This window comes from Bos mutus, chromosome 3 (genome assembly GCF_027580195.1).
Source record: "Bos mutus isolate GX-2022 chromosome 3, NWIPB_WYAK_1.1, whole genome shotgun sequence".
Lineage (NCBI taxonomy): Eukaryota > Metazoa > Chordata > Mammalia > Artiodactyla > Bovidae > Bos > Bos mutus.
This window is the reverse complement of record NC_091619.1, coordinates 3624887-3652878: the sequence shown is the minus strand read 5'-3', so window position 1 is coordinate 3652878 and position 27992 is coordinate 3624887. Positions and strand designations below refer to the sequence as shown.

Genomic DNA, 27992 nt, shown 5'->3' with positions numbered 1-27992 from the left:
CAAAAGTCAAATGCCTTTATTTTATATATAAAAAAAAATTTGTACAGTTTTAATTCCTATGTTTAAGAAAAAAAAAAAAAAACCTAAAATTGCCATAATGTTTAGATCCACTGCAAACTGTAAAAACAAGCTTTTTATATATTAAAAAAAAAGAATTTACATTTTACAACTTTCTACATGCATGCACAAGGTCTCAGCTCTGTAACCCAAAAAAAGGGGGGAAAAAAATCTAGATCCAACAGTGGAAAATTCTACATTTACAATCTCACTTGGAAGGAACTCAAAAAGCCCCCTTCCTTGCACACACAAAAGAACAAATCACAACAATCACACACCAGGACCAACTCCATCAGCAGATGCTGCCCCGTGGGGAAGGCAGAAGAAAGAGAAGACAGACTGACAGACACCACAGAGGGGCAAAGGGAGCTCATCCAGGCCCAGAAGAGAAGGACAGAGGCTTCAACTCTGGGAAACAGCTGTTTCAGATGAGAAGGGATCCCAATGTCTCATCACAGGTATTGCAACAGGGTTGGCAACAGGACTGAAGTGGGGAGGGGAAGTGAAAAGGAAAGGGCTGAGATGGGCGGGGTGCGGTGGGAAGAAAAAAGGAGAGGCGAGAGGGAAATAAACAACAGAAATAGAGAGCACGAACAGGAGCGGAAGAGACAGGGACCAGTGGGGACAGCGGCAGAGTGGCGAGGTAGGCGCAGGACTGAGGCACAGCATCCGGGTGTGGAGGAGAGGACCACCGGCCTTCCCAGGCGGTGGAAAGGAAGGCCTGGGAGCTGTGGCGGGGACGAGCTAGGACGCCATGGGGCCACAGAAAAGAGCACTGGAGAGACGCAGCCACAGCATCCGTGATGACGGTATGCGGGGTGGGGGTGGTAATGGGTGGGCACACCTCCACGAGGGAAGGATGAGAAAATCCAGCCTGTGATGGGACAGACAGAGTGGGGGACACTGGTCAGAGGGACCGAGGCAGCTACAAACCCTACCTCAGTTCACAGTATGGAGACAACTTCCCATACAGGAGAAGCAAAAGACAAACACAGCCATACACGTGACAGTTCATCCTGACATTTTAAAAAATAACAATAACAGTAATCAAAGAAGACAAGGATACCACAGTTCTGACGCAAAGGACCAAAACACTACCAGTCTCAGTCACAGCCCTTAGTGCTTAGAGAGAGAGTTGGGGGGCGGGAGGGAGGAATGCCTTTTTGTTTTAGTTAAAAGGAATGAAAAAATCACAGTGATTAAAAAACATGGCAGGTTCTTAAAATAAACACTCCCCCACCCCTCATCTAGGGCAGCAACTATGATCACAAATACTTTCCCTCTCCCCACCCAACTCTTCCCCAAACCACACCACATCCCACTCCTGCCCACAACGGCAGTGACCCCAGTCACCATCCAGGCCCCGTTTTCCAGGATAGTGAGGTATTTAGAAATGTGACCCAGAAGGGATTCCTCTGAAACCAGGTCTTTGAAGAAAAGAAAAAAAAAATACCTTCCCAGACCCCCAGGACAGGATGTGTATCACTCGGGCTTACCCTCAAACCCACAGCCCCAGCCCAAGGCTGCCCTCCAGGCCCTGCCTAAGTCAGCCGTGTAACCCACCCGTGTGCAGACAAGGTAAGCACTGGCTGAAGAGCCCTTCTCGAGGAAGTGGTGTGTGGACAGATGTGCTTTTCCAGAAAGGACGGCAGGACAAACAGTCCCCAGGCTCCATCACACCCAGGGTTGCCAATACAGAGAAGAAGCCTCTCCGGTAAGAGATCAATGGGGGTCTTATCCCAGGGTGCCCTCTGCAAGGCAAGAACCAATGAGTTTTCCAGGGAGAGATGGGCCTACAAAGGGGCCTTGTGAGTTACTCTGAGGACGGGCCCAGGGACTGCTCCAGCCGGGCCACGAGGACACTCCCCGACCTGGGTGCTGGCTGGAGGTATGTGAGTACTCCTTAGTTCTATTCCCCTTGGCTAAAACTACATTATTTAGGGATGTCTGATTTCAAGGCTCAGATTTACAGTGAAATTAAGTATTAGAAGGCCAGCAACTTTTGCTCAAAATGAGAGTGAACCTCTCAAGAATTCAGATTGGGTGCAAAGACTATGGAAGCTAAATGGGGTGAGGGGCTAAGTACCCAACAAAGGCAGCAATCTTGGTCCCTCACCCCTTACAGAGGGAGACCAGAGCCCAGAAAACCAGGCAGAGAGGGAACGGGGCGGGGGGACCCTGGCCAGCCAAGGAGAAGAGACCCCTGAGGCAAAGAAGTGGACTTAAGGCAGGGGATGAGGAGGAGCTGCTGGCTACCCCCCCAAAAAGAGATGAGGCAACAGGTCTCTGGAGCTGAGAGAAGAGACAGCAAAATGGGGGGGGGGTGGCTGGTGAAGAAAAGAAAAACGTTTGTCTGAGACCACTGGGGTGGGTCAGGGTCCAGCCAAGCCACTAAATCTGTACAGAAGTCCACGTGGCACCCTTCACCAGGAAGGGGGAGACCCACCCCAGCACGGTGGGAGCAAAGGTGTGGGCAGTTCAGAGGGTATTGGTCAGCGATGTTCACGGGGCTCTCTCCCGACCTTCCCCAAGGGGCTGCCTAGGAAAGACCCCGTGGAAGAAAAGTACTGCCCCCCAGGGCCCAGGAACTTCCCCTGCTCTGAACATGTGGATGGGGAAGAGGTTCAAAGAGCTGGAAGCAAACAACCCTGGTGGGGAGGCTCCAACTCGGGTTGTGTGGGAGGACACAGGGGGGTCCCTGCTTAAGAATTCCGGGTTTGCTCAGGTGGGGTGAGCCAACGGGGGAGCAGGTCCATCTGCCGCCAGGAGGCTGCGGGCAGCACTGCCCGGGGGTTTGGCACTGCGGCTCTCTGGAGTCAGATCTGCGCCCCCCCGCAACCCCCAAAGAAATCATTTGGGGAACCACTGGAGAGAACTGCTCTAAGAACCTGGGTTCGAGTGGAGCTCTGCCGGGCCCTTCCAGAAGAGACTGTTGGCGGGGAAAGGAGAGGGCGAGAGGCACTGATTCCTGCAGGGCCCGGAGTGACACAAAAGTGAGGGGGTGGGAGGAGGGAGGGGGACTTCCCAGGCACTGTTGACGGCAGGATGGTCTCTCCAGGTTCGCAAGGGGTAAGTAAAGACCGGGAAGGAGACGGGACGGGGAGGGGGGTAATTCAAGTAAAAAAAACACTAGAGCAAGAGGAAGAAGGGCGGCGGGGACGCGGCAGGGCCTGGGAGCCACTCCCCCACCGCCGCCGCAGGAGCCCCCCGCGCCTCCCAGGCCCTCTGCCGCTGCAGTCACACTGAGGTCTCGGACTGCAGCCTCATGACAAACTTGTGCGACTTGGGGTCCACAAATTCCTCGGAGAGTTTGAAGAATGGGACCTTCTTGGTGCTGACCACCAGGCTGAAGTCCTGGCGTTTCAAGAGGAAAACAATGCCATCCTTGAGCCCATTGGTTACCGGCTCCTCGCTCACAAGTGTCCACTGTTTGGCCAGCCAGCGTTCCTTGTGATACTGGATGGTGGGTCCAGCCGCCAGGTACCGCTCCAGGAAGGCCTGAGGAAGCGAAAGGGGACTTCTCAGGAAGTTTTCCCTCCCACCTACCCACCTCCCCTTTACCCCTCTGGGGGTAAAGCTTCCAAAGACCACCAAGATGTCCCAAGCTCACTCTATGCAAACGATCTCAGAATGTTAGAGCAGGAAAGAGCCTGAGATCATCTGCCTGGGACCCTGGTTTATCAATGCAGGAGCGGGAGCCCACAGCGGTGGTGTGGCTCAGCAGGGTCAGGTCTAGGACTGGCTCTCCTGACCCCTACATCTCCTGCTCTTCCCAGGTACCTGCTATGACCTGGGAGAACCCTCCCTTGTCCTCCTTCCTCTTTCTGCTCGAGTGGGTAGCACTCAGCAGAGCTGCACCAGCAGAAAGCTAGAGGCCTCACAGTTGAAGTGCAACATCTGTAGTGACCTGTTCCCCAAAGATGGCTCAGGGGAGGCAATTCTAGGAAGCTGGCCACAGAACTGGACGGTGGAACTGGCTCAAAAAGAGCATACAGCAAACAACATCTGGTGGGAGTTTGGATCTGAAAATTCTGGAACCTCTACAGAGATGAGAAATAGGTCTCAGTTATTCCCCAAATGGTCTGCAAACTCCCTCTTCTCAGCACCTAAGAATGCTACCCCATTCAGAGATGGAGGAGATGGAGTAGGGATAAGAGACTGTAAGGAGGTAGGGACAGGAGAGGGATGGAGGATAGGGAAGGAAGTGAAAGAATCAGGGAGAGGAAGCAGAAGGGAAGGGGCCAGAGTCAGGGAGAGAGAAAGGATGCTGGGGCAGGTGGGCCGACCTTGGGCGTCATGTCGTGTGTGATGCAGAACTCAAGGTGCTGTAGGATGCTCTCCATGGTGTGGTAAGGCTGCTGCTTGGTCGTGCGAAGGTACTTCTGCATGGCACGGGCCATGGATGCAAAGATGGCCTGGGCCGCCTCCCGGGGGTCCATCACCTCCCTGGGGTTCTTCTGCTCCTCTTCCTGCAGCCGCTTAATGTGAGTGAAGGCCTCCTCCACTGCCACCACAAGCCTGGGGGAGACAAGGGGTGTGGACCAGGCTCCCACCTCTCATCTTCCCCCCAGCTTCAGCCCTCCAGCAGCCTGAGAGAGGTCAGGCCTTTGTGCTCTGCCTGAAGCTATAGGCTCTCATCTGGACTCAAGAACCAGGCTTTGGAGGCTGTGTTTGTGCATATGAGAATGCATGTGTATGGGTGGGAGGAAGAGGGTCTTCACCCCTCTAGAAGTAGGAAACAGCTGTAGAGCTCAGTGAGCCCAGCCCACAACCCATAGAGGACAATTCAGTGTCAAAGAGAGAGACAACTATAGATTGAACCCTAGAAAAAGCCTTCTTAATTAAGAGCCCCCCTGAACTGCACTTCAGTGGGTGAAACATTATTAGATACAACTACATCAAAATCACACATGTCTATTCAACCGTGATAGCATGAGCAACATTAACTAACACCTGAGGTGGGCAAAGGTAAGGCAAAACACTGTGCTACAAATCAGGAGGGAAAAGGTAAGAACATAATAGAAAATGGGCCAGGAAGTGAACTAATAATTCATAAGAGACCTGAAAGGCTGAGAAAAGATGACGCTGTTACTAGACAGTACCAAGAAAATTAAACGCTAACAGGATACTACTTATTCATCAAAATGGAAAAAAATTAGGCAAATGACTATCATCCAAATACTGGTCAGGATGTTGAAAGTATTCTCTGAGTACTAGACAGCAATAAGATGCAACAAACCAGATATACAGACAGAGTGAATCTCAAAAATATGTTAGTAAGAAGGAAGCAGGAAAAAGAAGCCCGTTTACATTAAAAGTATAGAGACGTGCAAACGAACACCAGTATTGGGGAAACCCAGGAACCTGGGGACTTCAAGTAGCTTAGGATAGCATTCTGGGCCAAGTACACATGTGGATCTGTGTGATTCTGCTGTATCTCTGTTTATTCTTTTGTCTCCCTGAGGGTCTCAATAAAGTTCCTTTAGAAAAGATCCCTTTGTCTGAGGTGAACAAGGGGAAAAGTTTTCTCTTGTTTACAACCAAGGTAATGGGGAAGGAAAGGGTCCCCTATGGTAGCAGCAGCCCAGGAGATCCAGAGATCATGGTCAAGGCAGAAGGCAGAGGAGGTAGGAACTTTTCCAGCTTCCTTCCCACAGCAACTGGAGACTTGCTGCAATGTCACAGAAATGGGACTGCTGATCTTCCATCTACTGCAGCCTCGTGTAAAAACAGGATCAGATGCTGGAGAAAAGGGAACCCTCTTGCACTATTGGTGGGAATGTAAAGTGATACAGCCACTACAGAGAACTGTATGGAGACTCCTTAAAAAATTAGGAATAAAACTTCCATATGATCCAGCAATCCCACTATTGAGTGAATACCCTGAGAAAACCATAATTCAAAAAGACACATGTACCCCAATGTTCATAGTAGATACTAGTACATACAATAACTAGGACATGGAAGCCACCTATTTGTCCATCAACAGAGATAAAGATGTGGTATGTATGTGTGTGTGTGTGTGTATATATATATAATGGAATATTACTAGGCCATAAAAAAGAATGAATCTGAGTCAGTTCTAGTGAGGTGGCTAAACCTAGATCCTGTTATACAGAGTGAAGTAAGTCAGAAAGAGAAAAACAAATAAAGTATATTAATGTATATATATGGAATCTAGAAAATGGTATTGATGAATCTATTTGCAGGGAAGGAATGAAGATACAGATATAGAAAATGAACTTTTGGACACACTGGAGAAAGGAAAGAGTGGGATGAACAGAAAAAGTAGCACTGACATATACACACTGCCATGCATAAAACAGATAGCTGGTGAGAAAGTGCTGAATAACCCAGGAAATCCAGCCTGGTGCTCCCTGGTGACTTAGAGGGTAGGCTAGGGGGAGAGGAGAGAGGCGATATATGCATGTTTATGGCCGATCTCTGCCACTTTCTGCACCTTCTGGCAGAAATCAGAAATCACTCTATGGCCGAAAGTGAAGAGGAACTAAAGAGCCTCTTGATGAAGGTGAAAGAGGAGAGGGAAAAAGCTGGCTTAAAACTCAACATTAAAAAAACTAAGATCATGGCATCTGGTCCCATCACTTTATGGCAAATAGATGGAGAAACAATGAAAACAGTGACAGATTTTATTTTCTTGGGCTCCAAAATCACTGCAGATGGTAACTGCAGCCATGAAATTAAAGGACACTTGCTCCTTGGAAGAAAAGCTACGACCAACTTCAGTTCAGTTCAGTCACTCAGTCGCGTCCAACTCTTTGCAACCCCATGAACCGCAGCACGCCAGGCCTCCCTGTCCATCACCAACTCCCAGAGTCCACCCAAACCCATGTCCACATGACCAACCTAGACAGCATATTAAAAAGCAGAGACATTAGCTTCGCCAACTAAGGTCCGTATAAGTCAAAGCTATGGTTTTTCCAGTAGTCATGTATGGATGTGAGAGTTGATCTATAAAGCTGAGCACTGAAGAATTGATACTTCTGAACTGTGGTGTCAGAGAAGACTCTTGAAAGTCCCTCAAGGAGATCACACCAGTCAATCATAAAGGAAATCAGTCCTGAATATTCACTGGAAGGACTGATGCTGAAGCTGAAACTCCAGTACACCTGAAACTCCAATACTTTGGCTACCTGACTCATTGGAAAAGACCCTGACGCTGGGAAAGATTGAAGGCAGGAGGAGAAGGGGATGACAGAGGATGAGATGGTTGGATGGCATCACCGACTCAATGGAAGAAGGTACAGGGTCAGGGCTACCTTCCTCCTTCGAAGCCTGGAGATCATGTGTGAGGAAGGGCAGAGTCCCAAGACCCTCTGTTCCTCCCCTGTAGAAATACCAACAGATGAAGGGCCCTGGCAAGCAGTCGACACCAAGAAAGAATCTTCAGGCATGAACAGCATTCACATAACAATGTGAACAGGAAAAAAGGAAGCATGAGGACAGTGTTTAAGAATTTACCAAGATACGGGCACTAGAACCTCATTTTTTGCAGATAAAAATGTACCATCTGCTGAGCAAGCCTCCAAGATCTCCTGGAAGGAGGGCTGGTCCAGCCTCAGTCCCTGCCACTGCCAGGGAGGCTCACGGCCTTTAACGGTCCCTGCCCCACTGTGCAGGCAGAAGGCCCCATCCACCTCCACGAGATCCCCGTCCCCTGGTCATCCAATAATCTTGGTATGTTTTGCAGAGGTAATGAAAGTGCCAAGTTGGCTGACTTTAAAATAAGGAGATTACTCTCCAGCTGGTGGCAGAAGTCAGAGACCTGGTCTTGCTGGCCTCAAGGAAAACTGCCTATGGGTCCAGGTGACCAGGAATTGATTCTGCCAGCAACCAGTGAGCTTGGAAGGGGACTCGGGCTAAAACTAGATTTGTTCTCGATTTCAGCCCGTGAACCCTGAGTGGAGGAGGGTTCAGCTCACCTGCGCCTGACTCTCAGGACTGCAAGACAATAAGTGTGAGTTGTTTCACAGCGCCCAGTTCATGGTGACTTGTTAAGGCAGCAACAGAAAACCAACGCACACATCACATCCACATCATCATCGGTTACAGAAGCTAGGTGGTCCTCCTCTCCCCAGCCTCCCCAGCAGCCCCCCAGCCCCACTCCTCCCCAAGACCCACCTGGCCCTCCGCTTGCGCACCCTCCGCTCATGCTCGGCCTCCTCGTAGTAGTACTCATTGTGGCTGTTGTCCCGCCTGCGGGCCGCCGCTGCGATCACAGCTCGGGACTGACCCGTGGAGTTGTTGGTACTGTTTTCTGCGCAGAAGCAGGAGAGAGAGAGGCTGGTCCCTTCAGAGTGCCGCCTTGATTCCCACTCCAGGAAGGCTGGGGCCAGCCCCCCGACATGTCCAGAGGAAGCCGTGTCCACCCCAGAAACACCGCCCTTTCCCATCCCTCCTGGCCACAACGTCTGGGCGAGGCCCACAGGAAGGCCGCCAGGAGGGCACCAGAGAGCAGGAGTCCCGCACGGGCTCCTCCCCAGGGCGGGAGGTTCGGGCCTCCGAGCGAGGGCTGAGGAGCAGACACAGCGGAACCAGAGCAAGGGACACACCGTAGCATAAAGGGAAAGACAGCAGACTCAGCAGCTAAAACCAGCCACCTGGTGTGGAGGGAGAGGACAGAACAGGAGGGGCTGGGACACAGTCCGAGGAAGGAGAAAGCACGGGAAGATGGGAGAAAGAGGAACGGGAGGCAGGAACTTGGGAGTCCTGCTTGGGAGGAGACCAGGAGGCCAAGGAGCAGGGCCGCTCACCCTCTCCGAGGGAATACACCTTGAAGCCAGACACTTTCTTGGCCAGGACGGACTTGGGCAGGTTGAGGAGGGCAGGGTTGTAGACAGGGAAGTCATGGTAATACTTCTCCAGGATCCACACTGCCACACGCTGGATGCTGTGGGGGAGACGGCAGGAGGGAGAGGCAGAGAAGACAGACAAGGGGTGCAGGGGAGGGACACAGCAGGGCAGGTCAGCAGGGCAGGAGAAGACAGAGGGCCGGGACAAGCTGCTTCCAAGAAGCCTGGCTCAGGGCCTGCGGTCTACTCACCAGGCCCCTAAGCCTTCCCCAGGGCTGGGCCTGCTACTCCTTCCCTGCTGTGCTGAAGCCCAGGGGAGAAAGGGCAGGGGGCCAGGATCCCCAGTCAGGGGTCACCTCCTCCCCTCCAGCATTCCCCTCAAGATTCCCTGCAGGATTGATGACAATCTGGGTGGCCAGGGGGGCCTCCTGCCCACAAGTCTGGGGGGCCGAAGAACCTTCCTCGTCATCTTTTCCCTGGGGGGGGCCCTTCCTCTGGCCAGCTCATCTCAGTGACTGCTCACTGAGTGCCCTCAAAAGACTGTGCCTCCAAGAGCTAGAAACGTGGTGATTCCAGAGAATCACACCTATCTCGTCTTTGGTCCATCCCTCTATAAGATCCCCAATCTCTGTTCATCTATTCACTCCCAGCTCCTAACTCCCACCCTATCTGCTCCAGGACCCTCAGCATGCTCCCACCATCAAGCAGCAAACACTGCTGAAAACCTAGAATGTGCAGAGCACACAACTGCCCACCCAGCCCTCCGAGCGCGCCACCTCCGGCCCGCCATCACACCCCGCCGCCCTGCGCCCTGCAGCCCCCTCCGCCCCCGCCCCAGGCCGGGCTGCCTGTCCCCACGCGCCGGCACCTGAGATGGCCCACGTTGTAGAAGCGGCTGGCCCCGTCGGTGGAGCGCACGACCTTGAGCGTGAACTGCGGCTGGAGCTGGCGCAGCTCCAGCAGGACCACGGCCAGGTAGTGCACAAAGAGCAGGGCATCCACCAGGGACACGGCAAACTGCACCACGCCCTGGTAGCTGCGCTCGCGGGCGTCCAGAATGCGAACACCGTAGAAGAGCCAGTAGGACACGACGAGCAGGAAGACGAGCACCATGAGCAGGGCGCGCAGCACGAAGACGCGGGGCAGAGAGGCCTTGGGCCGGCGGAAGAACAGGGCCCAGCTGCCCAGCAGCAGGATGAGCAGCTTGAAGGCCACGGAGATGAAGAGGCCTTCGCAGGCCGTCCCGCACGGCTCCAGCTCCTCCCGCCACAGCAGTGGGGGCAGCAGCAGGAAAGCCAGAGGCGTGAGGAAAGAGAGCAGGGCCAGCGTAGCCCCCGCCGCCACACCCAGGTGCCGGGAGCAGTCCAGAGGGACGCTGTCTTCCATGTCCTTGGCGATTCGCGTGAGGTCATCGTGGGAGATGCTGTGCTCCGAGGTGCCGGTTACCACTGTGGTCGTCTCCCCCCAGTTGTCATCCTACAGCCGGAGCGGCCGTGGTGATGGGGAAGAAGAGGAGGAGGCAGGGACATGGGAGAAGAGGTGAGTGGGAAGAAGACAGAGAGCAAAGCAGGGAGAGGAGAAAAGAGGGTAATCAACACACACGCAGCCATCCAAGTATTTACTGAGCTCCACTGTCAGAGGAGCCTGGCGGGCTACAGTCCATGGAGTCACAAAGAGTCGGACCCAACTGAGAGACTAACACTTTCCCTGCATGCCCAAGTCTGGCCTCTGCAGGGATGGCACATCTGAGACCTGGGCCTTCGGGGAGCTTCTTGCCATCAGCCAACCAGGAAAAACCTGCACATACACCCTCAGAACAGGGGGTCCAAGAGAGACGCCAGGGAGCTGCTCAGTCAGAGAATGGGATCTGAGGTCAGACTCCCAGGCAAAGCAGGCAGGCTCGAGCAACCCACTTGCAAGGCCAGGATGAACCATGCTGTGCTGTGCTAAGTCGCTTCAGCCATGTCCAGCTCTTTGCGACCCTGTGGACTGTAGCCCATCAGGCTCCTCTGTCCATGGGGTTCTCCAGGCAAGAATGCTGGAATGGGTTGCCATGCCCTCCTCCAGGGAATCTTCCCAACCTAGGGATCAAACCTGAGTCTCTTACATCTCCTGCATTGGCAGGTGGGTTCTTTACCACTGGGGTTCTACCTGGGAAGCCCAAGGCCAGAGTAGGCCATAAGTACCTATCCTCGGAGTACGGAGAGGTACTCGAGTATCTGGTTAAGGGAGTGACCTGACCAAGGCAGCATGGGGGAGAGAAGAGGACATTGAGAAGGGATGGGGAAGGTGAGAGACTAGTGCAGGGCATGCAAGACATGGTGCAGACTCAGGGCCACTCTGGGTCTCTGGTCTGCCTGGCTGGCTCTTCTGGCCCATCTGAATGCCCACCACATGGGCATTTCCCCAAGGAAAGCGGAGTCTGAACAGAAGGCGGAAAGTGGAGGCACTGCCTGTCTCAGCTCAGGGAACCCGTGAGTAACCACAGCCACTAGACCTACACATGTGCTCCAAGTTTCGAGAGCCTGGGCACACCCCCCAACAACAGAAGAGTTGATCAGGCTCACTTCAAGAACTCAGGAGGCCAGGTCTCTGGGAAAAGACGGGATTGGGAAAGAGGGAGAAAGATCATTTTCCTCAGGTACTGATCTGCTTCCAAGCCCCAGGAATCCCCAGGGTCGGTCATAGAGATGTCTCATGAGGTCCCCAGCTCCCTAAGATGCTCCCAAGGAGGCATGGACCACCTCAGTCACCCCAAATCCTGCCTCTTCCCTCTTCTAGCACTGGGCGCTGCCTCCTGCCCTCCCTGCCAGGGGCACACAGTGGGCCAGAGAGGCCGGAGCAAGAACAACCAGCAGAAAACCCCCTCCCATCTCCCCAAGCTCACTTCCTCCCCTTTCTCCATCAACTCCTCCCTCTGACTAGCGGGTGCTATTCTACAGTCCGACACCAGAGGGCACCAGAGTGCCCAAGGGAAACTTTGGGCTGCCACACCTCCAGCCCCCACCCACCACCGTCCTCCCACTCCAGATTCCCAGTGCCCTAACTGGTTGGCGTGAGCCCAGAGAAGAGGCAATTCCCATTACACAGCCCGGGTCACATGAGTCATAAAAGATGACGGAGGCTGCTGCTTCCAAAGGGATCTCTGAATTCTACCAAGATTCTACAGAATTCTACTGAGACGAGGTCCTACCTTGGGACCCTTAACAGAAGTATGACCCAAAATGCCCTCCTCTCTCTGTCGAAAGAGGCCAGGTTGCCAGTCCCTTCCCCTTTTGGATGGACCTCCAGCTTCTCGAGGGATCCGAGTGGAAACACCTGGTCCAGACCTCAGCCCATGACGCTCACCCGCTCATCCCCTCTCGTGGACTCATTGTCCAGCAGGGGCTCCCCTGGAGCCTGGATCGTCACCGACTTGTCCCCCCGGCTTCCGTCTCGGCTCTTAGAGCGGTGTCGGTCCCGGCGGTCCCTGCAGCAGAAGGCCAGGGGAAAGGGCACGGAAGGTCAAGGGGAGGACCCGTGCTTCTCAGCGGCCAGCTTCAGCCCGCCAGCCCTGTGGTGCTCCCACCCCGCTCCCCGACCTGCGTCAGCCCTCATGCACACACACCTGTGCTTGCGGGAGCTGCGGGAGTGGCCAGACTTGTAGGAGTAGCCCGAGTACTGGGACTCGGTGTCCATGGCGTCCGAACGCCGCGCCTTGTAGCGCTCCAGGGCCACAGGCTGGGGCCTTCTGGGGGGCCCCCCTGCCACCTCCTTCAGCACCGGCTTCTTCAGGCCAAGGGGCACCTTCAGGAAATCAACCGTCACCCTGAGGGACTCTATTTTGCTGGACAGGTGGGCTTGTCTCAGAGAAAATCAAGCGGCGCTCCTGAGGAAAAGCAGCAGCTGGTCAGGGTGGGGCTGGAGCTCTCTGTGGGGTCAGAGCAGAGAGGGAAGCCGTGCCCAGGAAGCAGCCGCAGGAAGCTCAGGGGAGCCTCGCTCCCACCTGAGAATGCACCCCCCCCCAGGCTCCTGCTCTCTCCAGTGAGCCCAGTTCCTCCTGCCCTGCCTCCTAGAAAGAGCAGCCCCAGACTGTGCCCCAGGGTGGGGGAAGATGACAGCAAAGGCCACCCAGAATGACCCAACTCTGGACCCCCTGCAGGGGAGAGCTGGGCAGCACTTTCCTATTCTCAGCCAGGAACTGGAGAACGTGGGTTCTGGCCAGGCCAACTGGCTGGCCCAGCGTAGACCACAGCAGGAGGCAGCTAGCTTCAGTCCAGAGGCTACCCCAGGCCTCTCATCTCCTCCCATTCTTAATGTCTGAGTGCCCACAGGGGGCTGCCTACGGCTGCTTCTCTTGGCGTTGTCTCCCCTGCATGTATGTCAAACATACCCACAGTTACTGTGAGGTTAAGCTGGCTGCTCCCCTTAAGGCTGTGTGTGTGTGTGTGTGTGTGTGTCTGTGAGTGGCCTAACTTGTGCGCATGCACAAATGTGCTCACATGGCCAGGGTGAAGAATGTAAACTACAAATCACGTGGTGAGGGGCAGGAGGGGAAGGTAAGCAGAAACCGTTCTCTAAAAACCTGACATCCTGAACCAGGCAATGTCAGGAGCTTGTCTGACGGCTGTGGATCAAGGGGCAGCGTCTTTCTTCTACATTTCCACCTTCCAGTTCAGCAGAGGAAAGGACCTCTCCTTCTCCCGTCCTCCCTAACTCTCACTCAACCCTGCTTACCACCTCACAACCCAGCCCTGACCCCTTCACAAAAGGCCCCTTCACCCCCAGCACCCAGTGGTACATCCCTGGGCACTGAGCAGTTATTTCCCACCTTCACTCACTGAGTCATCACCTCTTGTTTAGGCCCCATCTAGAAACCATATCCCCTGCCAAGCCTTGAGTACAGTGGGGAAGAAACCCCGGATTCACGGCCCGGCAGGGTTGGTGCATGTAAACAGGGGCATATAAACAACTAACTACATCAGTGATGAAAGGAGAAGGATGAGGACAGAATGACAGACAAGCCTGGGGAGCAGGGCTCCTTTAAACTGAGTGGTTCTGGAAAATCTGAGGAAACACCAACCAAGCCTGAAGGAGCACAGGGGCTAAGCAGGTAGAGTGGAGGGGAAAGCCTGCAGAGCAGACAGCCACCCACAGGAAGGCCAAAGGCAGCAGAGAGTTGGGTGGCTCAGTGGAGCCAACTGGGTGTGAGGAAGGGAGAGGCTAATGGAAAGTGAGGCTGCAGAGGTGGCCAGGGGTAGGGGTATTGCAAACCCCATGGGTCGGGGAAAGTGTGCATGCATGCTAAGTTGCTCAGTCACGTCAGACTCTTTTCGACCCCATGGACTATAGCCCACCAGGCTCCTCTGTCCATGGAAGCCGCCAGGCAAGAATACTGGAGTGGGTTGCCATGCCCTCCTCCAGGGCATCTTCCCGATTCAGGGATCAAACTCGCGTCTCCTGTGACTCCTGCAGTGCAGGCGGATTCTTCACTGCTGAGCCACGGGGGAAGCCCCGGGTTGGGGGAAGAGCTGGATTAATTCAGTGGGAAGCCTGCGAAGGGTTTTAGCTCTCCAGACAGAGACTGGAAAGAAGGGAAGGCAGAAGTAGGGAGACGAGGAAGGAGGTAACTGCAGTGATGGGGCAGAGCAGCAGAGGAGGTGTGAAATGGTCACATTCATGACACATGTTGGGCAGGACCAGCAGGACTTAATTGGACTGGCGGAGGGGGAGGGGAGCATCAAGATCTCTGGCCTGAGCATGAGAGAAGGTGTCAGTGCCATTATCAGGTGGGAAGGCTGGGGAGGAATTGGTGAGTTTGGTTTCCGGCATGCTGAGTTCATGGCTGTGAGACAGGCAGTTAAACAGGCAGCTGAGTGTCAGAGGAGCTAGACTCAGAAAAGAGTCTGAGCTGGAGGTATGGATGGTGTGCAAGGTCAAGGGAATGAATGGGATCACCCAGTGAGAGGGTTAAATAGGGGGTCCCTTAGAACTCCAACATGTAAACATGTCCGAGGACACAGAACAGGCAAAGGGGTGAGGCCATGAGGCCAGAGGAGCAAGGAGACCAGAAGAGTGGGCTCTCATGCAGCCAAGAATTACTGTTTCAAGGTAGGAACAAAATCAGCCAGGTCAAGTGCTGCCACAAGGTCAATTATGCTAAGAACTGAAATGAATTTGCTTTATGTAGTTGTTAACTTTTCTCCAACCGAACTGAACCATCAGTAACTTCAGAATAAGAACCATGATTGGTATGGACCTGTATCCACCACCTTTCCACTGGCACACGGCTAGTAACTGATAGCGCCTGACTCTCGGGGAAACTGCAAACACTGCAGGGAGAGGAAATAGATGCTACCTCATTCGTTTATCTTCCTCACAGAGGTACGTGGAGACACTCCATGGCCAGGTGACGTTTGTCCACAGCCCCATATCAAGACAAGTATGTGACAAAGACACACGCAGGCAACGGAGACAATATCTCAACCCACCCACCCTAAACCCTTCTAGAAACCTTTGCCACAAACAAGGCCCTATTCACCTTCTTATCTGCAAATTATGTTGGACTCCTCTACCCCATCTCCCAAGAACCCATTCTACTGGTCTCGTCCCTGATAGAGTTCAGACACATCACCTGTATCTCTCCTGTTGTGGTTCAGCCCATTCTTTGTGGTCTTCCACCTACAAACTCAATTTCACCAGGAGGTTCAAAGAGAACACGTGGGTGACAGGGTGAGAGAAGTGGAGAAATAAAGAGGAAAAGGACTGCCATGGACTCAAGTCTAGACAGAGACACAATAACCCAGACTCTCTGAATTCTCACATCTGCCAGAGGAGTCAAGAGCAAAAAGAGCCTGGGATTTGCACCCAAGTATCTGAGTTTAAAACCTAACTCTCCCACGGAGGAGCTGTGTGCTCATGCGCAAGTTACTTAACTTTGCTGTGCTTGGCAGCCTGGTAGCCTCATTGGTAAAACAGGGGAAATGATGTTTTACATCAATACCTCATGGGGTTGTTGTTAAGTATACTGGGGATAAAAGAAGTACTTTAACAAACTGCTCAGCAAGTAATAAGTTAAGCAATTAATACACTCTGACTTCAGGGTCACTCCTGCTCCAATCCCCAGACACTTCCTCTGAGACTTGGGAAAAAGGTGGTATAAATAAATCTTGCTGCTTGTACAACTAAAGTCACACACACAAATACTCACACACACACAGCAGATCAGAACCACCACTTCAAACACAGCCAGGAGGGAAGCTGATGCCATTGTGCTTCCCCTACAGATAAATTTCAAACCAGACAGGGTGCCAGTCCCCTCCCAACCCTTTGTTCTAAACTGTTCCAGCCTAGAGCTCCCTACCTTCCTCTCAGCTGCTGATTAAAGGCCCAACATAAACCTGGCTCCCCTGGCCTGCTTCTCCCACCCCTACCAACCCAGCTCAAGGTACTCGGAAAGCACCCAAACATGCTGCTCCCTCCCCTACCAAACAGAGAGGCCAAAAATGAACCCAGTTTCTGAGACCTTTGCCTGCTGTCTCATGGAGCACCCCAGGAATCTAACCCAAACACTGGAGAGGCTATGGGGAGGGACTTAATGTGAGAAACGAGAAGGGCAGAAGTTCCCCTTGTTTAATCGGACCCAGGAATCAGGGGTTTGGAGGGTCTCCCGGGTGGGCAGCATTCCCAGGGAAGAGGGTGGGGGAGGGGATCACTGGATGGGATCAACAAGTGGAAATATGGGAGGCATGACGGACCGGGAGGGAAGTCGGGACTTCGTCCAGGGCAGGGAGGGCCCTGGTTTAAAGGGTGGGAGGCTGTAAAAGGGAATGTGTTCCGTTGCTTTTCACCATGCCCCCAACCCCACCTCAGGCACAAGAACACAGAGACTCGGTCCCCTGCTCAAGCCAACCGTGGATTATCTGGGGTTAAAAACAGGCCAGAGAGGAGTGAGCAAAGGAAGAGAAAGTCTGTCACAAAAAGGAGACCCTTCTCCCCTCCAAAGGCCTTTCAGAAATAAAATTAATGGAATGTGTCTCAGTACCATCCCATGAGGATTGGGGTGAGGACCAGGGGGGAGAAATGTGGGGGCTTTTGTCCCCGCTGCCCAGCTTCTCCCACATTGATCACCATGGCAACCAAAGCCCCCTGTTGCCTAGGTGATGGCAGCCAGGTCCTGGAACCCATACCCAGCATCCAAAGCGAGAGAGGTTATGGAGGTGGGGGGATAGGAACAGAGCGGGAGAGAATGGGGTTTCTCCTCTGGCGGCCCCAGCTTTTGTATAAGCTCTGGGATCAGGTTTCTTCAGGAAACAATCAGAGGCCTTTGGAAAAAATACACTCAGAACCTGGCAACAGGCAGAGGGAGTAAGGCCCTGGGTAGACTGGGAGGCATGGGAGGGCTTGGTGTTGGCCAAAAGGCAGACCAAGACTAGACCCTTCCCCACTGCCCCACCCGGAGGAGCAGCCTAGGTGGATGAGACCTTGGACACAGACCCAGCAGCCTCTGGCCAGGCGTGGGCTGAGGACCAGAAGGCGGGAGGCTCTGGTCCCCACTTCTCCCCACTGCTCTAGGCCACCACACCACCAGTCCCAGCCCCTGTCAGGAGTGGGGAAAGGGGGCAGTGAGGACCACCCGGATAGGGCTGGGGAAAGCACCGCGGGGGCAGGGCAACCAGGCAGAGAATACGGTGGGGAAGGACAGAACAGACACGCACTCAGAAGACAGGGCCGGGAGTTCCAGACCAGTGCTACCACGGAAGGCACTCGCAGAGGAGTTCAGAATGAACTTCCAGCTGGAGCAGGCAAGAGGAAGAGAAAGAGGACAGGAAGCCAGAAGTTCTCCCCTGACAGGGGCAGCACTCTGATCGGACCATCTTTTAAACAAATGGCCTTCCTCTCCTCAGCCCAGGACAGGGGAAGGGTGGTCCTGCTTGAATGCAAGGAAATGGATGTGATCACCCCTTCAGACCTCTCCTGCAGAGGAGTCTGTGGACCCTTGCCCACGAAAGGTCTCTGGTTCCTGTAGCCTTCAAGAAGACTGAATCACTGTGCTATACATCTGACACTAACACAACAGTGTAGATCAACTATACTTCAATTTTTTAAAAAAGTGTCTGATTCCTACACAAGAACCTAGATCTTATTGCATGTACCTGTGCACCCCCTTCCCCACTAAAACCCATGAGAGGTGTGGCCATGTGGGCCGCCAGCCTCATGGCTCCCTAAGCGTCACCCACCACAGCCTCAGTGTCCAAGGGTATCAATGTGAGTTCCACCCAAAATGCTGGATGCCCACCCTCTAGAATGCCTGCCTCCCAGCCCAGTATCCAAGGAGCTAGATGTCTGTCCACAGAGACGGAGCCCCTTGCCAAGACATCAGCTAGTGGGAGGCAGGGCAGATTCCAAGTCACAGCTGACTGTCCAGCTTGGTCCTCCCCTTGCCACATCGCTCCGAGTCTCACGGGCATGCTCAATCCAGGCCTCCCTCTCAGACACTGGTGGACACAGGAAGTGTCTGGTGTTGGGATTGGGGGAGGCAGCCCCTAACACACTCCCACAGAGGAGAGGGAAGTGCCAGGGCCTCTGACTGCACCCACATCATTCCCCATGCTCACCCCACCCACCACAGGAGGAACAGTGGGCTGACCCACGCAACTCTTGGTAGGCTCCAACACTAACACAGAAGAGGCCTTCCAAGGTGCGACCCCAAGTTTCACAGATGAAAAGGTAGGGCCAAGAGAAAAAAAGGCACTTGGCCTGGTACTGCATCTGAGGCAGGCCTTTCTGGCCTCCTTGTTAGAAAGACCTCACGGACACTGTGACTCAGGCGTGCTCCTCTCAGAGTGAGACCAGGTCTCTCCCTGGCACTCCTTCCAGACTCTGGCTCTTGAAACAGCCAAGACTAGAAGATGGCCAGGACAGGAGAGAATTCACTGGCTCCTGCCCTGTCCCTTCTTCTCTCCAGTGACATAGGGACAGAGACTGGACAGGCCTCAGCTTGTTGAGATAGTTGAGACTGAAGAACCCCTTACCCCTTGCCCCTTCCCCTCCCCACCCAGCAACCACTCCTGCCTGAGGATCTCCACGTTTCCTCTTCATTCCCATCTAGCCATGCATCGGGGACAAGCCCTCCATCCAGAAGGCCCATGCTGGGTTCTCTCTACCACAAAAACAGCTGAGGCACAGAGTGGGCCAGGACCAGCCCCAAGCCCTAGACCAAAAGGGGGTTTCACCCACCACCCTCATTCCTGTACCCTGAAAAAAAACACCAATGTCCTTAAGTGACAATACGGTCCAGGGGGCCAGAAAGAACAGTTGGATCTCAGTGGGCCGAGGGGTAAGAAAGAGCTGGACCCAGGAGTCTAAAAGCTGGCACCGAGCCCCACCCCCGCCCTATAAACCCAGCACTCTCCCAGGGCAGCCCCAGACATGAGCTCACCATCCTGAGAGCCCTGGGGCAGGGGGCACGATCCCTCTCCTCCCTGGGCTGAGTAGCAGGGGAAGGCCCATGCTTGGGTCACCCAGACAGCCCATGCGGCTGTTCACCACCAGACCCCGGTGCAAGGAGCCTGCCGGGGAGAGGGGCAGGGGAGCCTCAGACTGGGCTCCTGGCCAGGATACCTGAGCTGGCGTTCTAGCTGAAAGGAGCTGGGGGAGCCAGAGGCAGGCCTTTCTCCATCTACTTCCCTCACTTCCCTCTATCTCAAGCAAGGGGGAGGCTGAGTACCCTCCAAGTCCACAAACACACTTGAACACAGATACACGCACGTGCACCCCCACACTCGTATTCCCCCTCGGAAACCTGGAATGGCTCCTGACTGCCCCACCCAGCTCCACCCGCCCTGGCCAGGCAGGTTCTGTAGAGACCTGCTCCGCTTTCTCACCAGCACCCCCACCCCCACCCCGGCGCTCAAAGCCCTGCTCCCAACACACTGCACACAAGTACACGCATGTTGCACACACACCACAGCGGTCCATTCCCTGACTCCCCCAGACCCATTCCCAGTCCATCTGGAAGGGAACCCTGGGTGGGAGGATGGAGCATGGAGCAGAAAGGGTGAGTAATCCCTTTGGCATCTCTCCCAGGGGCAGGCCAGAAGGGAGTCGGATGCTGAGCTGGCGAGAAGGGAACCAGGGCTTCTAGGTGGCTGGGTCCTCTGTTTAATTCTCACCCATGAGCAGCCCCCTAATTCCCACCTGCCAGGCTCTGAATTTCTTCCTCCCTCAGCTGGAGCAAAGGCCCAACCCCTGTGTGCCCACCAGGGAAGCTGTGGAAGAGTCAGGCAGGAAAGCAGGCCCCGTGAGTTGTCCTCAGGGCCAGGAGAAGGTGGACCATGGCGGGCAGACAAGCTGGGTTGACCCAGAGGCCATGCCTCACCCTCTTCTCAGCCTGCTCTCTGAGGCGGGCCCCAACCTCCCCTAACCCTGAGACCTACAAAGCCTGCTCACCCAGCCGCCATCTCGGGGTGGGGTCAGCAGGAATAGAAAGCAGTTTCTCAAGATGAGAAGTCAGCCACCCTTAGGTCTGCACGTGGATGGGAAGAGCTGTGGCGTGGGGACACAGGCAACAACGGCTGGTTTGCGTGGCAAAAGCAACAGGGTGCGAGACGCAGTGTGACTAGGGACAGGGGTGGCGGACCCGGGTCTCCCCGTTCTGAAAATCTTTTCCTCCTGCTTCATTCCAGGGCCTCTGACCTGGTAAATCAGCCAGTTCCTGACTAGGAAAACCACGCCAGCTGGAGGGCCCAAGCACCAACCAACCTCCTCCATCTTGACAAACCCACAACCTGAGGTTTTCACTCTTTCGGAGGAGCCTCAACATGCCCCAACCCTTGTATCTGCCACCCCAATCCTGGAGTAAAGCAGGTGACAAAATAAGTGTTTCTGTTCATACTCGGTTGCTTTTTAAGTCACTGCAGTCACACCTCCTCGGGCTCAGCACCTGCTTCTGCGCACCCCCACTCCCCAGACTCCCCACACAGACACACCCCCTCAACTAGCCAGAGTGGGGGAGCCAGGAACTCTCTGGTGAAACTCTCTGGGGTCTGAGGGATACTGTTAGGGAGTTGCTAGAAAACTCTCCAGGGAGAGCCAGGCCCTTCCAAACAAGACTCCATGGGTCACGGTGCTGGAGCCCCCACGTGCTAAGTGACCCAGCAGAGAGGAAGAGGCCAGCCCCCGAGGACGTTCTGTCCAGGCGGCAGGCCTGCCCCAGGCTGTGTCGGCAAGCTGCTCCACCCGGGAGACCCCCATTCTTCCAGCAGACTGACACCCTCTCTAAGGACAGACTTCTTTTACATCTCAGGCTGACATCTGGACTCATGTCTGCTTTTCAGGAGACCGGGAAACTATTCAAGTTCAAGAATAAAGGTAATAATGAACAAACCTGAACACATGAAACGAGAGGATGGAAAGGCGGAAAGAGCGCTTTAGGGAATGGAAGAGAAATGACATCAGACAGACCTGGCACAGCCTCTGAGGAGCTACATAATCTTAGATGAGACCCTGGCCCTCTCTAAACCTCAGTTTTCTCACCTGCAAAATGGGGATAATGGTGACAACTTCAGAAGGTTGAGGATTCAACAAAATAATGTACACAGAGTATCACAGAATCAAGCACGAAATAGATGCTCAATAAAATGTTGGTTTCCCACCTCTTTCTCCAATAGAGGGTGAGCAGCCAGTTCCTTTCACTCACTCCCTGTTCCCAAAACCTCACTGTGAGAAGTAAGACCCCACCCAGAATAAGACGGAACCAACACTTTGGCTACTGTGTTGGCCTCAGCCCCTATATGACGGCTGCTCTCTAACCTAGACCACACCCAGGTCTGAGAGATCAGCCAAAACCCCTCATCCCACACTCTGCCTCTTTCCTCGGAGGCTCCTGGATCCCCCAGCCTCTCTCTTCCCTTCCCTGCTTCCACATTTAGAGTGAGGCAGGGCCTCGCTCTAATCACCTCCTTCTCTCCTGCAGGTGCTAAGCCCAGCGGTGCGTGGAGCAGTAGAAGGGGCCCCCAACCCTCACGCCCCACTCAAGCCCCCAGCTTCTTCCCACTCTCCCCTCTCACTGCCCCACCCTGATTACCAGGATATCCTCAGCTCTGCTGATTCTAAGCCGCTTCTCCCAAGCCCGTTCCCAGCTGTCGTGTCTGTAATTACCAGCCTTGCCAGGGGCATCAGACAGGCACGGCAACACCTAATTTCCAAAGTGCTCTTGGAAATTAAGTAGAGGCCATACCAGGCCTCTACTCTGTACCAAGCAGGGTGGAGAGAAGGATGGAGGGATTCTTCCTGACCCACCTCATTTCCCTCCAGAACACAGGAGAGAAGGTGACAGAAGGCTGCCCAAGCCAGATCAGCAAAAGACAGGATTAAAAAAAGGGAAGGCTTCTGGGGAATGGGTGTGAGTAGGATTTACTCCCAGGCCTTTTCCTTCATCTCTGCTATCAAAATCTCCCCATGAACAGGGTTACCCACCTGGAGAGTGTGAGAGAAATTTCAGGTCAATTCAGAGAGAAGGGAAGTCAGTGCCCAGTAAAACAAGAAGATGGGTACCCACAGGGAAGACGGCAGATGCATAAAGGAGGGAGCTGCCCAGGAAGGAGGAAAGAAAGCAAGTTTTAAAAAGTCCCATCTGCGACCCAGACTCTGAGAACACCCATTAACATCCCAGCCTCTCCTCTCCCTAATACGTCCAACTCCACCCACCACACAAGGCTTCGTCTCATAGGCAGGAAAACTGAGGCCAACCCCCCAGTTAATACTTCAGGATCCAGTAACACCCGCCGCTCCCTGACACCCCTGCTCCTTCTTCCTCATGCTCAGTCTCTACCTGCAGCGCCCTCCCAAGTCCCTCCCTGCTTGCCTAACTCATCCTTTAAATCCAGCTAAGGTGGACCCTCAGGGCTAACCCTGAATCTTCACTGGAAGGACTGATGCTGAAGATGAAGCCCCAGTACTTTGGCCACCTGACTTTAAGAGCCAGCTCAGTGGAAATGACCCTGATGCTGGGAAAGATTGAGGGCAGGAGGAGAAGAAGCCAATAGAGGATGAGACGGTTGGATAGCATCAACGACTCGATGGACATGAGTTTGAGCAAACTCTGGGAGATAGTGAAGGACAGGGAAGTCTGGCATGCTGCAGTCCACAGAGTTGCAAAGAGTCGGGCATGACTTAACCACTGAATAACAAAGTTTGATCCACACAGTGGAATATCATTCAACCACAAAAAGGAGTGGAGTTATGATGCTCTAATGTGGATGAGCCATGAAAAAATTATGTTAAGTGAAGGAAGTCAGACACAAAGGGTCACACATTGCACCATTCCATTTACATGAAATACCGTGAATAGGTAAATCCATAGAGATAGAATGCAGACTGGTATTTGCCAAGGGCTGGGAGAAAGGGAACGGGCAGCAACCTCTTAATGCGTACAGGTTTCCTTTGGGGATAATGAAAGTGTTTTCAGAAAGAGGCAGTGGTTGCACAACACTATAGGTGTACGAAGTGCCACTGTTCACTTCAAAACAGCTGACTTTAGGGAATCCCCCGGTGGTCCAGTGGTTAGGACTCCATGCTTTCACTGCTGAGGGTGCACGTTCAGTCCCTGATGGGGGAACTAAGATCCCACAGGTTGCATGTGCAGCCAAAATAAATCAATAAACTGGCTAATTTTATGTTTTGTGAATTTCACCTGTTAAAAAATTTCCAGTGGTCACGTACAGTTATGTACAGTTGTAACAGTTGGACCATAAAGAAGGCAGAATGCCAAAGAATTGGTGCCTTCAAACTGTGGTGCTGGAGAAGACTCCTGAAAGTCCCTTGGACAGCAAGGAGATCAAACCAGTCTTCAGGGAGATCAACCCCGAATATTCACTGGAAGGACTGATGCTGAAGCTGAAGCTCCAGTATTTTGGTCATCTGATGTGAACAGACGACTCATTGGAAAAGTCTCTGATGCTGGGAAAGGTTGAAGGCAGAAGGAGAAGAGGGCATCAGAGGATAATATAGCTGGATGGCATCACTGATGCAAAGAACATGAATGTGGGCAAACTCCAGGAGATGGTGAGGGACAGATAAGCCTGGCGTGCCATAGTCCATGGGGTCACAAAGAGTCAGACACAACTGGGCGAAAGAACAATGACAAAAACTTCCAGTGAAGGGCACATCTCCTCTGGGAAGTCTCCCTGCCACCCACAGCTGGACCAAGCACTTTTGCTCCATGCTCTGGTAGCCTCCTCAACACACCTCCGTATACTACGCACGGGGTTACAGTGAAGCGGCATGTTTATGCACGTCTCCCCTGTGAAAGCCCATCTTCTTCACCTTTCCATGCCTGTACTTCACACAGCACCTGGCAGAGAGCAGGCAGTGGCCAACATGGTCTGCCAGAAGTGCAGGACCAAAGTCTAGTTCTGCCCCCCAACCCAGAGCCCACTCCCTTACTAATCATCCATCAGAACCTGAACCGTTCCAGTTATCACTTGGTAGGGCGTCCCAAGTGCCAGGCACTGTGCAAAGTGCTCTCTATTACTTCATTTAATCCTCATAAATGGGCTTCCCTGGTGGCTCAGTGGTAAAGAATCCGCCTGCAGCGCAGCAGTTGCAGGAGCCACAGGTTCCTTCTCTGGGTGGGGAAGATCCCCTGGAGGAGGGCATGGCAACCCACTCCAGTATTCTTGCCTAGAGAACCCCCATGGACAGAGGAGCCCGGTGGGCTACAGTCCGTGGGATCCCAAAAAGTCGGACATGACTGAAGTGACTTAGCACACACGCACAATCCTCATAAACCTACGAGGAAGGGCCTATTATTAACTCCGTTTTACAGGTGAGGCTTCAAAAGTTATCTAGGCTACCCAAGGTCTCAGATCTAGGAAGTGGCAAAACCAGAATTTAACAGCTAGCTGACACCCAGGGAAGGAGGCCCAATCTGGGGTGGGAAGATGGTGTCTTAAGACATCTAAGAGGCTAAGGAATGTGTTTAAGAACTTGCTCAATGTCATAACACTTCTAAGTCCTAATTCCAGCCAACTCTGCTGGACTCTTCATTTTGGCCTCACAGTGTGAGATGCTCAGGTGAAAAACAGCAAAGAAGACTGGAGATCCGCAAACTCAGGGGATGGGGGTGGGGGTCCCAGATGTCTTCCCTGTTCTGCTGGAAGCTTCTATATAAGTCAAGGTCATGCTTTCTTGACTGGAAGGGGTCTTGGAAACCAAATGAGCAAATAAAAGTCTGTCCTGCTCTAGAGCCAGGGAAGGGTACCCTTCCTCGGATCTTGAAGAAGCAGAAGGAGCCGAGGGGGGCATACCAGAGAGGTCAGCCCCCAGAAGAATTAGGGAGAGAGAGGGGAGGAGCAAGACAATGGGGGAGGAGGGGCCAACTTGACCACTAGTTTCAGTATGAAGTACTTTCAAAGGCGGCCTTTCCTAAGGTCTGACCACAAGTCCTCCTCCTTGGAAGAGCTCCCCACCCCCCAAACACACCAGTATAATATATCACGCATTCAATCAGAGGACAGAAGCAAACAAGGCACCCCAGAGCACACTGTCCAGATTCAAGTGCCGCCCTCGCCCCTGGGGACCTTACCCAATGGACAGGTGTCAGGTTTGGGGCAATCGTGCATTTCTTTAATCCAGTCTTTTCCTTCTCTGCCCTACCTCTAGTCCCAATATTATCTAACTCCTACTGCTCTTATCACGGGGACTTAAGAAAGGTGGGGAGCCCTGGGGGCTAAAATGCAAACATTCCAACTGCACATGCCCCTTAAGGACTCCCATTAGGGAATTACCCAGAGACCCTAATGGGCCTGTGCATTCACAGTCTCAGCTTCTAAAGCTGGATGCCTCGACCAGTTCCTCTGGCACGAAGAGGGAAATGACTGAGTGTGAGATATGCAAACAAGGCATGCATGCCCGCCCTTCCCCTTCATCCCAAAAGAGAAATAATAACAGAGAGAAAACAGCCCTCAATGGGTGCTTGCCCCTTCCTCGACATAGGGACAACCGCCCTCCTGGCAAGTTGAGCCCCCTATCCATCACCCTCAGACCTGGCCCCAGATCGCATCTCCATCCCAATCATGCTTCTCATCAGTAAAAAGGGGGAAACTGTGAGATAAATCTGTACAAACTCCTGAAAAAACATCCCCCTCTGCTCTCCCCAGACCTCCCATGCCACCTTCTGAACCCCGTGCAACAGAGAACCGAAGATGTCCGGACCAGGTCTCATCCCTCCAGGCGTGCTCCTTCCCACGCCTCTATCCCATACCAGAATCCCCAGACTCCTCAGAAACTGTAGGATCCCAGAGGCAGGGCAGAGTTGAGTGGGCTCTGAAGCAGCAAACTCCAAGGTGGCTTTATAGGACAAGTGGGGCCTGAGGGGGGCTGAACATGGGCTAAGAAGCCAAGAATGTGGCCTCTCCAAGTACAAGAACCCAACCTACAAGGGGGAATAAGAGGATATCCCTCTGATTCTTTCCCCTGACTTCTCCAATCCCTCAGACTCCCCTTGGACTACAACCCAAATCCCTATTCCGTATTCCCCACCACACACACAACCTTTATCTAGAAAAGCCTATTTCCCAAAACAGGTACCTCAGGGGTCTCAGATACTTAAGGCACTACCCTCAAAACCAGGGCAGGGCATCCAAGAAGCCTCAGAACCCCTCCAGACAGCCCTCCCTTTGGGCTCCCTGCCAAGAAAATCCGCCTGCAGAGGCAAGTGGCAGTACCCCCAACACACACTCAGAAATACACACACCACCTAAAGCAGGCACACGGTGGCACTTATCTATCAACACAGGTGGTATACAAGAGAACACAGATTCACTCACATCTCTTTCTAGTACACAGGTGTGCACACACCTACCCAGTACACCCTATTCTGCTCTTACACACCCACCTTCCTCAGAACCTCTTTCCCATAAACCCCTCCCCAGTTCACACACAGGAGACACACACCCCTTCCCCAGAGTATACCCATAAATACATATCCTAACACACCACACATGCATGATCAGCTGCTCCTTGCGTGCACACACACTCAGGCACAGATAAACACCTTCATCTCCAAATCCAGGGGCCCACCTGCAGGGACACGCAGCATGTCAAGGCGCACACATACACAAAAACAAAAGAATCACGCACACTGATGCTTCACCAAGCCTCTAAAACTCACCGATGCAGAGCCCACAGCCCCTTAGACGGGTAAAGACAAGTGGAGAGAAGGATGCCGGCGCCTGTCCTCTGGGCCCCGGAATACAGTGCCGGGGTCTCCAGCCTCCAGCCCCATCCTCGAGCCGCACACACGCCCCCGCCACTCTCCTCGGGCGGCTCCCGGGACTCCACCTCACGCCCTGAACGCATACCTGCCCGGGGTCCTCCCCACACTCCTGAGGTGGGTATGCACCCCTAAACATCCTCGCCTTCCAGTACCTCCAGACAGCGATCCTTGCACTGCCTCTGCCTCCACCTCCAACACACACACTCCAGAGTCTCCAGCTCCAATCGGCTCCCCTGGGAACACTGAGGCCCCCGCCCCCGGCCCCGGGCCCAGGAAAGTCCCCGGCTCTCCAGGCCCGGGCTCCACCCCCTCCCCAAGCGCCCCTTCCTCTCCCCAAAGTTGGGGGGCACTCCGCTGTGCAGTGGGGGGATGGACCGGAAGGGGGTTACCCCACGCCCCCTTTCCCCATAAGCCACCCCGCTCGCTCCGCGGCTGGGCACCCCCTGGCCCCTTGCATGATTGTCCCTCTTTCTGTTTCTTTTTTTTTTTTTTCAAACTTTGCTCGCGCCCCCGCGGCCCGGCACTCACCCGCCGCTGCGAACTGCCGGGTGGGCTCGGCCGGCGCCCGGCTCGGCCCGGCGCCTTTGTATCCGCAGCGTTCGGGTCGCTCCGAACTCCGCGCTCGTAGACGGGCAGCGCGGACGTTGAGGGGGTGTAGAGGGGGGCTCCTGAGTCCGGTCGCCCCCTTTCCGTCCCAGACCGCTGTCTCTTCCCCCTCAGGGCCCCGGGGGCAGGGGGCCAGAGGGGAATGGGGGGCGCTCAAGCTCCCATGGCGGGACCAAGGATCAAGGAATCAGGGATCAGGAATCAGATCGGGAGCCCGCGGAGGAGGGGGAGGGGGCAGAGGGGGAGGGGACGGGAGC

The 27992-nt window shown here is 54.0% G+C and overlaps 1 protein-coding gene across 1 annotated transcript; it reads right to left on the bottom strand.

Moving 5' to 3' along the window:
* On the bottom strand, positions 1-27948 carry VANGL2 (VANGL planar cell polarity protein 2). The gene is made up of 8 exons (XM_070366031.1): positions 27658-27948; positions 12478-12738; positions 12219-12339; positions 9739-10346; positions 8832-8968; positions 8200-8335; positions 4344-4575; positions 1-3555 (listed from the first exon to the last, which is right to left on the bottom strand). Exons 2-8 carry the CDS (start codon positions 12546-12548, stop codon positions 3295-3297), a joined length of 1566 nt encoding a protein of 521 aa, XP_070222132.1. The 5' UTR covers positions 12549-12738; positions 27658-27948; the 3' UTR covers positions 1-3294.
* Positions 27949-27992: the final 44 nt, after the last annotated feature.